This window comes from Pseudochaenichthys georgianus, chromosome 11 (assembly GCF_902827115.2).
Source record: "Pseudochaenichthys georgianus chromosome 11, fPseGeo1.2, whole genome shotgun sequence".
Classification (NCBI taxonomy): domain Eukaryota; kingdom Metazoa; phylum Chordata; class Actinopteri; order Perciformes; family Channichthyidae; genus Pseudochaenichthys; species Pseudochaenichthys georgianus.
In genome coordinates this window covers 30,014,035-30,026,631 of record NC_047513.1, presented here as the reverse complement: position 1 = coordinate 30,026,631, position 12,597 = coordinate 30,014,035, and the positions used below count along the sequence as shown (strand labels likewise).

Below are 12,597 nucleotides of genomic sequence, written 5' to 3'. Positions count from 1 at the left end.
TGCACCTCTCTGATTAGTCTGGTGGCGTCGTCTTGCCTCTGTGTTGCATTCACTGAACATGGGAATTTACAAATCTGCCGTCCGTCCTATAGGTAAAGTAGGTTAATGTATTATATTATTATAATACATGTATTAATTTGTCCGGGGCTAAAGAAAAAACATCCGGGGCAGGCGACGCCCCTGTTGACACCCCTGATATAGATAGTCCACATATTGGAAAATGCATCGTGAATCCAGGTGGATGTGAACAACCCTCTGGGTGCCATCAAAGAAGTAATAAGGTCAGCATTAGGCAGGACTAATTGACAGATTCGAAATTCGCGGATCAATAACTCATGAACATAACGTTGTAAAAATACAAACATGACTTTACAATCATAGCGAAGTAGACAACGAGCTACAGAGTCGTTTTTATCAGAACAGTTCGCGCCGTCATCCGAGCTAAACATCAAGAATTGGTCACAATCTGCAGCTGGAGGAGGGAGAGGAGTGCTTAAGGGTCGTCTACAAACTGCCACGGAGTTTTGCGAAATCTCGCAAACATCCTGTGGAACCTCTGCAGCGCGTAACGTGTAACTTGCCTTCTTCGATTGAAACAAACAACTGTGTGTTACGACAATTTTGAGAAATGGCAGGTAAGAGTTCACGGTCTAAATTAACTTTAAAAGTAACTTTGGTGCATTTTCCGGAAATATGGAGGCGATCGCAAGCGTAATGTACCTGATCCGTTTTTACTGTAAGTGGTATATGAGGGCAATGAGGTGTCGAGTGTGATTTCATACATTTAATTTGATCTATAAAGTCTGTCAAAGTAAAGTTTGAGTAATTCTGCATTTTTTTACCGTGTGCTGGCAAGTTACTTTCACTTTGCTGGTGCTCATATCCGTCCTATTTTCTGCCGTTGTTAGTCCATAAACATACAATGAAAATAAAACAATACAATTTAGCCTTTTATAATAATAGTAATACATTACATTTATAAAGCATTTATGTATAACTAATTTCGATCAATCAGCTTTTTGTATAACATATAACTTTGTTGTAATGACTTTACCACATTTATATCAGTGATAATATGCTATTGTATGCTTATTCAATGTTAGTGGCCTGTAGCACAACCCGGGGTTAACAATGTTACCCATTAAAAAGTAACCCGAACTGCACATAACATTTGCACAATGACTTTGACCTACACTAGTACACACACATACATTTACATTTTATTTGTGTGTCTCTTCTAGGGAAGCTGAAGAAGATTAGGGTTACGTTTGTGAACAGCGCAAGCAGAGACGTGATCAATCAGCTCCTGGACGGCCTTTTTGATAATGTTATCTTGAATGGTGGCGAGAAGGACTCAATTCTTGAGGGGAATCCTATTACGACAGACAGGGCACGGGCTCTCATTGACGCTGTTATGAAAAAAGGAGATGAAGCCAGCAACAAGATGATCGCTCTCCTTCTAAGCATAGATCCAACACTTTATGCTGCGCTGGGTCTTCCCTCTGAGAATCCTGCTCAGCCAGGTGAGCAGACACAGATCAGCTGTAGAGACATCTTCACCCCATTTAGATTCAAACTAATATTATACTTTGACATTAATGTACATCGTTGTGAGCAGAAATGTTTTGCTGTTTGCAGCTGCAGCTCCAGAGCCACAGCCGGGGCAGGACGGTTCAGGCACTCTGATTAATTCCACCGAGGACTTCTGGAAAGGGAAACAGGGTCAAAGAAATGTAAGTTGTTCATAAAAGCTGTGTCAGGTGTTGTTTGATTGATTTATTGTTCAATTCTACAATTGATATATCATCAGATATCAGATATACAGTATACAGGCATGAGAATCACTCACCTTTCGGCGAAATTCGCCGTTTTGAATCCAAAATAGGTCGTTTGTGTGATTCATGTAGATCTGCAATAAAAATATGTTTGGGGTATGGGGGGGGGGTCTGGGACCCGGAGTAATCTGCGGCCGCGAGCTGTTATGTGCCATCATGACACGCATGGTGCTCTTTTTTTATATATTATAATGCAGCGCGAGCTGTGTGCTCGAGTCTTCCTGCCTGTCGGCTCGAGATGGGTCTGGCTGCAGACCGCAGCAAGGAGGCGTTTCCTATAGGGGCGTTTCCTATAGGGGCGTTTCCTAACTTTTTTTTATCCAATAGCAACTTAAGGGATTCCAGCTGCTTTTATAAATCCTCGCAGAAGAAGTCATTGTTCAAGTGATGGGAATTCCGGCTCTTCTTGCTAAGCCGGATCATTTGGCTCACCAAGAAGAGCCGGCTCTTTCGGCTCCCAAAGGGCTCTTCAGTTTACCACATATTATACCTTTTAATTAAATCAAATGTAGCCCTGTTTTGACTAATGATTTATATGTGTACACATTAATATCACTTAAATTATTCAAGACATCCTTTGTACTAAAGTATTCAAAAGTAAAAATTACATGTTTAATATAAATTATTTGCTGTGGCCAATTGTTTTCATTGCATTTACAGACCCGTGTAACTCTCTGATACCACCCAATGAATGCATTGACTTGCTTGTAGAACCACGCTACACAAAACAGATAGCAACACCTATAAAAACTATTTAAAAAAAGGGGCTACTGTATCAACCTATATAAAGTATATAAATATAGTTGTTCTCCCTGCAGGAGAGGGGAGCGTGCTTTGAGATCAACTGCTAGGCTGCAGCGGGGAGAAGAGGGGGACAAAAAGAGATCTCCGTCCTCCGTGTTTTATTCTTATAGAAGTAAGAAGAGAAGTAACGGGGCAGAAACCCTCCTTTTTACGCAGCGGTCCAGACATAGACATCATAGCTACGGCGACATATATTCAGTTGCCAGTTACTTTTGGCATTAGGGCAGGGATATCTTTCAAGGTTTGACATAATGAATTGTGCTACTTTTAAAGCAAGCAACGATGTTTTCAAATCTGTAATCAAAAAGCTCCTCAAAAACACTATAGAAGCAGTTCCTGCCGTTGCTACGTTAGTTCAAACGGTAACAACGGACTACTTTTCTTAGCGGATGCATGTCAATTTAAATCAATACATAAAACAATTTTTTAAATCAATAAAATCTTATTCTAAATCCATAAAAGCATTTCAATTATTATTGGGAGTCATGTCGTTACTTTGTTGAGAATGTGGCCATGTGTAATAAGCGGGATAATGTCCACATTGCACATCGCATAATGTGACTTCATGCCGATCTAGATCCCTCCGCAAAAACAAAACAAAAAACGGCTCGTTCGCGGGCGAGAGCCGGCTCCCGTCGTTCATATAGGAAACGCCCCTATAGGAAACGCCCCTATAGGAAACGCCTCCTTGCTGCGGTCTGCAGCCAGACTCTATTGGCGAGAGCCGGCTCCCGTCGTTCATATAGGAAACGCCCCTATAGGAAACGCCCCTATAGGAAACGCCTCCTTGCTGCGGTCTGCAGCCAGACTCTATTGGTCGGCTCTGCTGCTCCGCGATGATGGTCTAGCTTCAGCAGCCACATTAGCTACGGGTGCATTCGTTAATATTAACTGTGCGGTCCGGAGTCACTGTGGCACAGACTGGGCCGCTGGTGAACAGCTGTTAGAACGGGCCGTGCAGGTGTTCAGAGCAGAGCTCCCTGTCGGAGCGCAGAGCGTGATGTGCACTGAAAAGTTTTTCTGTCGCAATATTATCGTTGAGCTAGCTAGCTAGCATACATTGTCACTATCTGCTAACGTTAGCGTTAGCCTTCGTTTTCTAATAGTTTTTTTTTCATAGGCGATAAACGGAGGTGGTATAAGTATAGATCTTGTACTTGAGTAAAAGTAGAAGTACTCAGATCTTGTACTTGATTAAAAGCAGAAATACTCAGATCTTGTACTTGAGTAAAAGTAGAAGTACTCAGGTCTTGTACTTGAGTAAACGTAGATGTACCAGAGTGTAGGAATAGGAATACTCTGTTAGTAAAAGTACTGCATTCAAAATGTTCCTCAAGTAAAAGTAGAAAAGTATTGTCATCAAAATATAGTGAAAGTAGCGACAGTAAAAGTAGTCGTTGTGCAGATTGGTCCATTTCAGAATAATATATATGATATGTTTTATAATGATTGATCATGAAAGTGTTCTCAAAGCTGGTGAAGGTGCAGCTAGTCTGAATGACTTTGTAGACTGCAGGGTAGCTTGTGGATTTACTCCAGGTGGAACTAAAGTCTGATTCAACACTTGGTTATATTTCACATCATTCATCCAGATCTGTGAAGTAACTAAAGGTATTAAATACATGTAGTGGAGTAAAAGTACACCATTTATCTATGAACTGTAGAGGAGAAGAAGAACAAAGTAGAAAAACATTGAAATACTTAAATAAAGTACAAGTATCTCAAAATTGTACCCAAGTATAGTACTTGAGTTTATGAATTTAGTTACTTTACACCAGATGCCATAAAGATAGAAAGACTCAGCCTTGCACAGAGGCATGACAATATATTTTCAAAATGCTCAACAGTGCTGCCAAAATTATAAACTCACTGCTACACAATTAAAATAAATGCTTTTATATATTTCTATTAGATGTGACTCTTTACCATTTCTGTTATTATTAACACTGCTGCTTTAGTTGTTCTGACTGCTAAAATCCTCTGTTATTCCTCTTTTTAAAGCCGATATTCCGTGGGGTCAGGGGGCTCGGGTCCTTGTCACCTTTTCCATACCTGATGAGTTTGCATCCCTGATAATACTTAGTAAGGAGGCCATAATATGTTTGACTCATGGCTGAAGTTAAGTTTCTCCAGCTCTCCCCAGGTTGGCAAAAAAATGCATCTCAAAATGCATCAGATTGATGCTTTAAAATATGGAATATTCAAAATGTTCTTCCGGGGGAGCATGCCCCCGGACCCCCCTAGAGGGATAATATCCTTCTCACCTTTTTCACCCCTGACCCGTTTTCATGCCTGAGTATAGTACATTGTGGTCTTAATTATTTCCTTTACATTTGTTTTGTAGACTTACCCTGCGGGCAAAGAATCCATGAGGCATCGTATGGCCCTGTTAATCACCAACATAAAGTTTACTACCCTCTCAGACAGAGCGGGAGCCGATAGGGACGAGAAGAACATGTACAAACTGCTCGTTGCATTGGGATACGAAGTGGTGATACACACAAACCTCACGGGAAAGGTAATTTCACAAAAATACATTCATCCCTTGTCTGGTTGATGAAGCAATACAGTAACTGATTCTGACTTTTGTGTTTCCCAGGAAATTGATGCTACTGTGATTGAGTTCTCAAAACATAAGAAACTGAAAGAGACCGACAGTGTGGTGGTGGTGATCATGTCTCATGGGAAACTGGGAGCTGTCCTCGGTGTTGACTGGAAAAGAGACACACCTAAAAATGAGGAACCAGATGAGTTTTCCATCGACAACATTTACCTTCACTTGGGTCCGAAGGGATGTCCCGCGCTGCTGGACAAACCCAAGATCATCCTCATCCAGGCCTGCAGAGGAGGTCTCCTCTAGTCCCCCGATACAACAAATCAATATCATTTAATTGAACAGTCAGCTAATGTCTTGTTTACTGTCTTTGAGTGAGTGGTGCTCTAATGCACTGTATTAACAGTATTCCACATGTGTTTCAGACAAGAAAGGATCAGAGCTGGTTAAAGACGGTTTGTCCAGTGATGATGCCTCACATCATGCTGGCCATGAAGACTTCGAGGAGGATGGTTTTCAATTCGTAAACAGAGAAAAAGATTTCTTTGCTCTTCTGTCCAGCACCCCTGGTCAGTTAATTAAAAATGTGTTCAGATGTTACCACGATTATTACTCGCTTTATGTATAAAGCTTAATGTTTTTCTACAGATACTGTCTCATACAGACATCCACTGCTTGGGTCTCTTCTCATCCAGTATTTTGTGGCGGTAGTGAACGCCTCTGCACACGTCGATCACATTGATGAACTAGCCATACAAGTAAGTGGAAAGTATAGACTTTGTGAGGCAACACCACCTAACAAGCAGTAATACTGATGCTCTGGGTTTCTTTGTGTTGTTAATTTCCTACACTGTTTGTTTGAAACATACAGGTCCAGCAAAACTTCGAGGACTCGAAGATCAAAATACAGATGCCGACCAAAGACAGGGTTACTCTGACAAAGCACTTCTACTTCTTTCCAGGCATCTGAGGCCGGATTTACTGCTGTTTCCCTGTTGTGCCTGGTAGCCACATTATATGCATGCGATATAATTAATACAATGAAATAGAAACAATCATGTGGATGAATTACTGAATGGGCCGAACAAGTACAGGCCGAAGGGTTAAAGGGCAGAGCAAAAACACTGCTAAGAGACGCATGGCAAATGAAGAGACTTTCTTTTACTCTTTTAAAGTAGGGGTGGTGGGGCTTTTACATGTCTGTGTCCGGGGGGCTTTTAGTTAATCTTTGATGAATCCTTTATCAATATCATCATTTATATTTTTATACAATTGGTTGTGTGAAAGCCTTTTAATGAATGGCACACAAGTGGTGTAATGCTTGTAATGCTTTGGATAAAAGCGTCAGCTAAATGCAATGTAATGTAATGGTGGCATTTATTGACCATGCAGGGACTATTTTAGGGATTCAGGGTATTAATTCACTCAGCCTTTTTTGGAACATATATGTAATGTTCATACGGAATAGGTATTTACTTTGTATGGTTTGTATTCATTTTGTCCATGTTTTAAAATACAAATAAACGTTACTATCTCTAAATGGTGTCCTTACTTGAGTAGGACATCAACATTCAGCACTCATTGTTTTCTTTCACAGGTTGGGAATGTCTGCTGTTGTGGGTCACACAATGTGAATAAACCTAAACAAAGTAAATGCCTGGGCTTTTAGGGTCCTTGTAGTTTTTATCAGTTTGATTTTTCGTTTAAACCAAAAGCCCAAAAAACGAAAATACCAGCCTTTTTTGATTCTGTGTGTGAAAACCAATATTTAAATCATGACATTGGATACAGAATGTGTTCCTGCTACAGTGGTATGAAGGGTTACAACAAGCTTCTCGCTCCACTGGCAAACTCATCTTTCACATATTCAAAGGTAAATATTTGTGATAACGGATCGTATTCAGTGATTTTGTAAATGAAAATGAAGTTTTAATAAAATATTTGTAATGCTTGTTTCTTCATTTCATGTTAAATTGTCAGTTTTTAATATACACAAAGTTTATATCTCCGTAAAATACACTGGTAGCGTCACTTGAAATAAAAAACAACACAATAAACGAGCATGTAAAGCTTTTCAATACCTACTCTGTCCAAAGTGTTGCGTCGTGTCGTGATGATGGTGACTGTATTCAAGTGCACCACTAGAGGGAGCAATCTACTATTCTTCATACAAACTCACCCCATTTAATTCAGATATAACATGGAAATTTAAACAGAATTGATATTTTATCTGGATCACCACATTTGAAGTCCTTATTATTTTTTCAGTATGTTCTTAAGATTAGATTAGATTAGAATCTTTAATGACCACACAGCCAGGCTGGTGGAATTCGTGTTCAGTGCAGAGTATTACAGCTTGTTCCATACAGTTCAACATACAATAAACAGACAATAAAAAGTACAACACACAGCACAGGGCAAAGACATATCATAATTTAAAATTCAAGGTGTGGTGGATTATTATTGTTCACTCTGTGTTCAAATCTTATTGCTTCTTATTCAGTTAGTTGGATCATTTTGAGACTAAAATCAAAACAGGGAAACTGCCCCATAGTTACAAAGTGGTCTGTCTGTATGCTTAATGTATAATATAGATAGTCCACATATTGGAAAATGCATCGTGAATCCAGGTGGATGAGAACAACCCTCTGGGTGCCATCAAAGAAGTAATAAGGTGAGCATTAGGCAGGAACACAGCGACACCCACAGCCACGATTTTTACTTATTTAAATAATAATAATACAATAATATTTGAAACTTAAAAAAAAGAAATAATCCCAAAAAGATTGCAACGAAAATAATTCAAAAAAAGTTACAATCTTTTTTCTTTTTTAAACGGGGACCAAGATTTCTGTTTGCTGAAAGAATCACACACAAAGGTACCGGACTTGCTATGTTTTAATTTACTTTATTGTCTCTGTGAGTTTTCAAGTGTTTATAGCATCAATCAATGTTTCCTCACCAGTTGTAGATGGACCTGGCTGTTTAACATCAACGCATCCCACAGATGGTTTCACACCGTCCCTTTAAACCAGGGGTGTTCAACTCAATTTCATCGCGGGCCACTTTAGCATTATGGTTGCACTCAAAGGCCTGTATATATAAATATATAATATATATATATAAAATAATGTATTATATATTACATTATTGCCTCCGAATTGGATTATTATCGGATAGGATAATAACTTAGTAATTAACTACGTCTGAAAGCAGAAGTCTAGGGAAAATCATTGCAAGTCTCTTCAGTGCGCATGTCACAAAACGAGATGCATTGTGGGACATGTAGTTTATCTCAAACCGCGACTTATGACTTATCAGAAATGCCACAGTTATGAAACGGTTTTTAAAAATACAATAATTTCCATTTGAAATACCTGAACATCACGTCTTTGTAAAATCAATGCACAAACTCTGTATGGGATTTTTCAGACAAACTTTACTTGAAAATGAAAAAGAAACTCATATTAAACAAAACGATGTCATGACAATACCACACAAAGGCAACACGTTGAGTCGGCAACATGGTCACATGGGTACAGTCTGTGCTTTAACAGGGCTACTTTAAGTGCATGCTTTCACTGACGCACCATGTTCACTCATAAGAATAAAGTAGCTTGACAGAAGGATATGTTCTGTATACGCTCGTGGTTTCTAAAAATACATAAAACAAGGGTTTGCCACTTACAGAACAGAATGACCAATCCAAATCAGACTAGACTTTGAACAGTTTATTTGAACATACTGGCAGTGTTAGAGAATCTGTTTACACTGATACAAACAGACAGACAGACAGACAGACAGACAGACAGACGGACAGACGGACAGACAGACAGACAGACGGACAGACAGACAGACAGACAGACATACATACATACATACATACATACATACATACATACATACATACACACATACATACATACATACATACATACATATACATACATACATATATATATATATGGCAAAGAAAGAAAAGTACTAGTCGTTAACTATGAGTGGGGATGTCATTATTAGATGACCCTTTTGTAAATAAGGTTGATGCTATGTATGAAATGCCTCTACCTATGAGCGCTGTTGTAGATACAAACCAAGAGGTGGCAGAGTTGTTCCACCGTGGTGCAGGTTGTTGAAATGAAGTCAGGAGTAAATAACCCTTTTTATGAAAAGTGGCCAAGTCGTTCAAAGTCGTTTTTGTCTGCTGTCCCGTATACAGCACATTGAGACGAGCTCGATATCCCTTCCTCTACACCCTGTGATCAACAGCTACCCTGCCTCTGTCCAAGCGTCACTATATCCACTTATCGGCACCTCTGAAGCACACGAGAATAAATGTAATATCCTTGCAAAACCAAAGTGAAAAATATAATAATGTGTTTTTAGTTTTTTTGTATGTATTAAGAGCAGAGCAAGGAGGTTCATGTTGGACATTCAAAAACGGCATCCCTACTTTAAGCTGTTTAGCTCATCCTGCTGCTAATCAGATTTCACACACACTCAGCAGAAAGTGCTTTTTCAGTTGTGTTTGTTTTAGATATAGGTTACACCTTGGAAACTGCAGCTACATCCCCGAGGAACACATATCCCTGCTTTGATATCACTGCTGGAGAAAGTCTAGAATACACTCACGACACCAATGCTCGTCACCATGCGGAACACACGCACAAACTCTGTCCACAGTTACACACTGCCAACATGCAACGATCAATGTTTCGTAGAGACTCACCCTCCAGGCGTTACTCTGGTATTTAACCACCTTCTTAGTGTCTGATAGGCTACTGCCCTCTCCACATAGTCTACTGAGTGCTCCACACTGTACTCTATGCGGTCTATCATTTCCCCCTAAGAGAGGTAAAGAGAGGAGGTGTGGAAGACATGCAGATAGGAAGAAGAAAGAGGGAGCCAGATGAGGAGGCAGGAGTAGGAAGAGGAATGGATACAGATGGAGAGGAGGGGAGGGAGGGAGGAATAGTGGGTGAGAATGAGAAGTATGGAGAAGGGGAAGCAGAAAGAGAGAAAGGAATAATTAGTCAGTTCGTTGAATATGCATTTTCAATCTCACCCGTTTGCCAGTCTTTTTGAACTTTTTGCATTTTGGGATGTTGACCTTTGCCTGCTGCACATATTCAAGAGCGCCCAGCACACTTCGCTCGATGCTGCTCAAGCAGTCTTTGTAGTGTTGGTGAGAGCTCACATTGAGTACCACCTTCAACCACATCAGAATGATATTACATTGACGTATTTAAAAAAATAATCTGTGAGAATGGGAAAGACTGCTGTGGAAAACATACTGCTCTGCTTTGATATGTCCATCCATCTTCTCCCGCTTATCCGTGGTTGGGTTGCGGAGGTAGCACTTCCAGCAGAGAGCCCCAAACGTTCCTTTCCCTGGCGACATCAACCAGCTCTGACTGGGGGGTCCCAAGGCGCTCCCAGGCCAGCGAAGAGATATAATCCCTCCACCTGGTCCTAGGTCTACCCCTTGGTCTCCTCCCAGCTGGACGTGCCTGGAACACCTCCCTAGGGAGGCGCCCAGGTGGCATCCTAACTAGATGCCCGAACCACCTCAACTGGCTTCTTTCGACGCGAAGGAGCAGCGGTTCAATTCCGAGTCCCTCCCGGATGACCGAACTTCTCACCTTATCCCTAAGGGAGACGCCAGCCACCCTGCAGAGAAACCCCATCTCGGCCGCTTGTATCCTTGTATAATGTAAATTATGTTAAAACAATTATCTTCCCCTTTAATTTTGAAAACATATTCCAATTGCAATGTCCGTCTTTTTTCCAAATCGTGCAGCCCTAATCATAAAGTCAATGTTTTTCAGATTGTATGGCAGCTGGAGAAACATGTTGTGTATATTCTCTTAACTGGTTTAGTGAAAAGTGCATGTAAACATCCTGAAAAAGACTTTAATGGGAGTGTTGCCAGCAGCTGTGCATGCGATAGGAATAACTGTCTCCCTTATCCCTAAGGGAGACGCCAGCCACCCTGCGGAGAAAACCCATCTCGGCCGCTTGTATCCGCTTTAATATGTGAAAGCAGAAAATGTGATTTACCTTGTTCTAATCAGCATGAATGAATAAAGAAAGTCCATATTTCAAATTAAGTATTGATCGAGGAGTGTTCAAAAATGTAACCATGTTTTAGTACAGTGACAACTCATGTAATCCTTACAGTTCTCCATTCATCCACTGCAACTGTGATTCAAGAATAAAAAAAGAAAGAACACATTAGGAATCATCGAAAATGACCTTTCTGCATTAGGAGGGGATCGCTGCTCTCTGCTCTCGAGAGCTTCGAGTCGTTGAGGCGACGACAATGTTGTGAAAGCTGAAAAAGTCAACACACACACACACACACACACACACACACACACACACCACACACACACACACACACACACACACACACACACACACACACACACACACCACACACACCACACACACCACACACACACACACACACACACACAATTATCACTCCAACACTTAAAGCAAGACACTTTACATAAAGCAAGACACTTCACTGAGGAGAGTAAAGGCAACTCGCAAAAAAGATATATGTGTGTCTCTGAAGAAGCTATAAGAGAACTTCATATTGCAAACCTCTCCTGCTGATGCTCCGGTTCATATCAGTATTTAGTGTCTGTGACATGTCTCCATGCTTTAATGTTCAAAAAGCACCTCTTTTCACCCTCTGTCTGAAACCAGAGCCCAGTCTGCTCTGATTGGTTAGCTGGCCGGCTCTGTTGTGATTAGTCAACCAGCTTAGAGATGTACCGACCCTTAGCCTATCACGAACAATGCTTTGGAGCACTAGCCAATAGGAGCGCAAGTTTTACATAATGATGTCACTGTGTTCCCGGAGTAAACAAAGGAGTCCAATGGAGGCGTTTCAGGCCAAATTGCTGCATTCAATGACGTCTTTGTGTCGTTTTCAGAAAAATGGACACACAGATAATCAGATAAATAATATTGTATTGGTTTTGTATGATACTGTGATTGATATCGTTCAATAAATTGTTTGGATACTATCGCAACAGAAATGTCAACTTCATTTGTATTCAACAATGGCATGTTTACGTGGATGAATAGATATGTGCAGGTGTTCTTATTTTTCTGTCCACTCCTGTTAGTGACAGTGGGCGTCCGCATTGTGCTGACTGCCTTTTTGTTGAAAACGTCGTAAAGCTAGCCATAATTAGACTTAACCGGAAATGTTGTTACTTTCCCTCCAAAATAAAAGACCAATAACCTTCACATTTGGGGAAAATAAATCATCAATGAAAGTGTAAATATTATAGATATGTGTCTGTTTGAATAACTAGCATGCATAGAATAATATTTTGAGTTTATAGAATATCATTCAGTAGAAAGAGGTCTGTGGAGCTAATCTGA

General features: G+C 40.4%; 1 protein-coding gene across 1 annotated transcript; it reads left to right on the top strand.

Moving 5' to 3' along the window:
• The first annotated feature begins 310 nt into the window (after window positions 1–310).
• On the top strand, window positions 311–7,154 carry LOC117455465 (caspase-1-A-like). The gene is made up of 8 exons (XM_034094984.2): window positions 311–635; window positions 1,242–1,523; window positions 1,639–1,733; window positions 4,984–5,157; window positions 5,239–5,488; window positions 5,619–5,762; window positions 5,842–5,951; window positions 6,065–7,154. The coding sequence occupies exons 1-8, from the start codon at window positions 629–631 to the stop codon at window positions 6,161–6,163; spliced, it is 1,161 nt and encodes a 386-aa protein (XP_033950875.1). The 5' UTR covers window positions 311–628; the 3' UTR covers window positions 6,164–7,154.
• The last annotated feature ends 5,443 nt before the right edge of the window (window positions 7,155–12,597 follow it).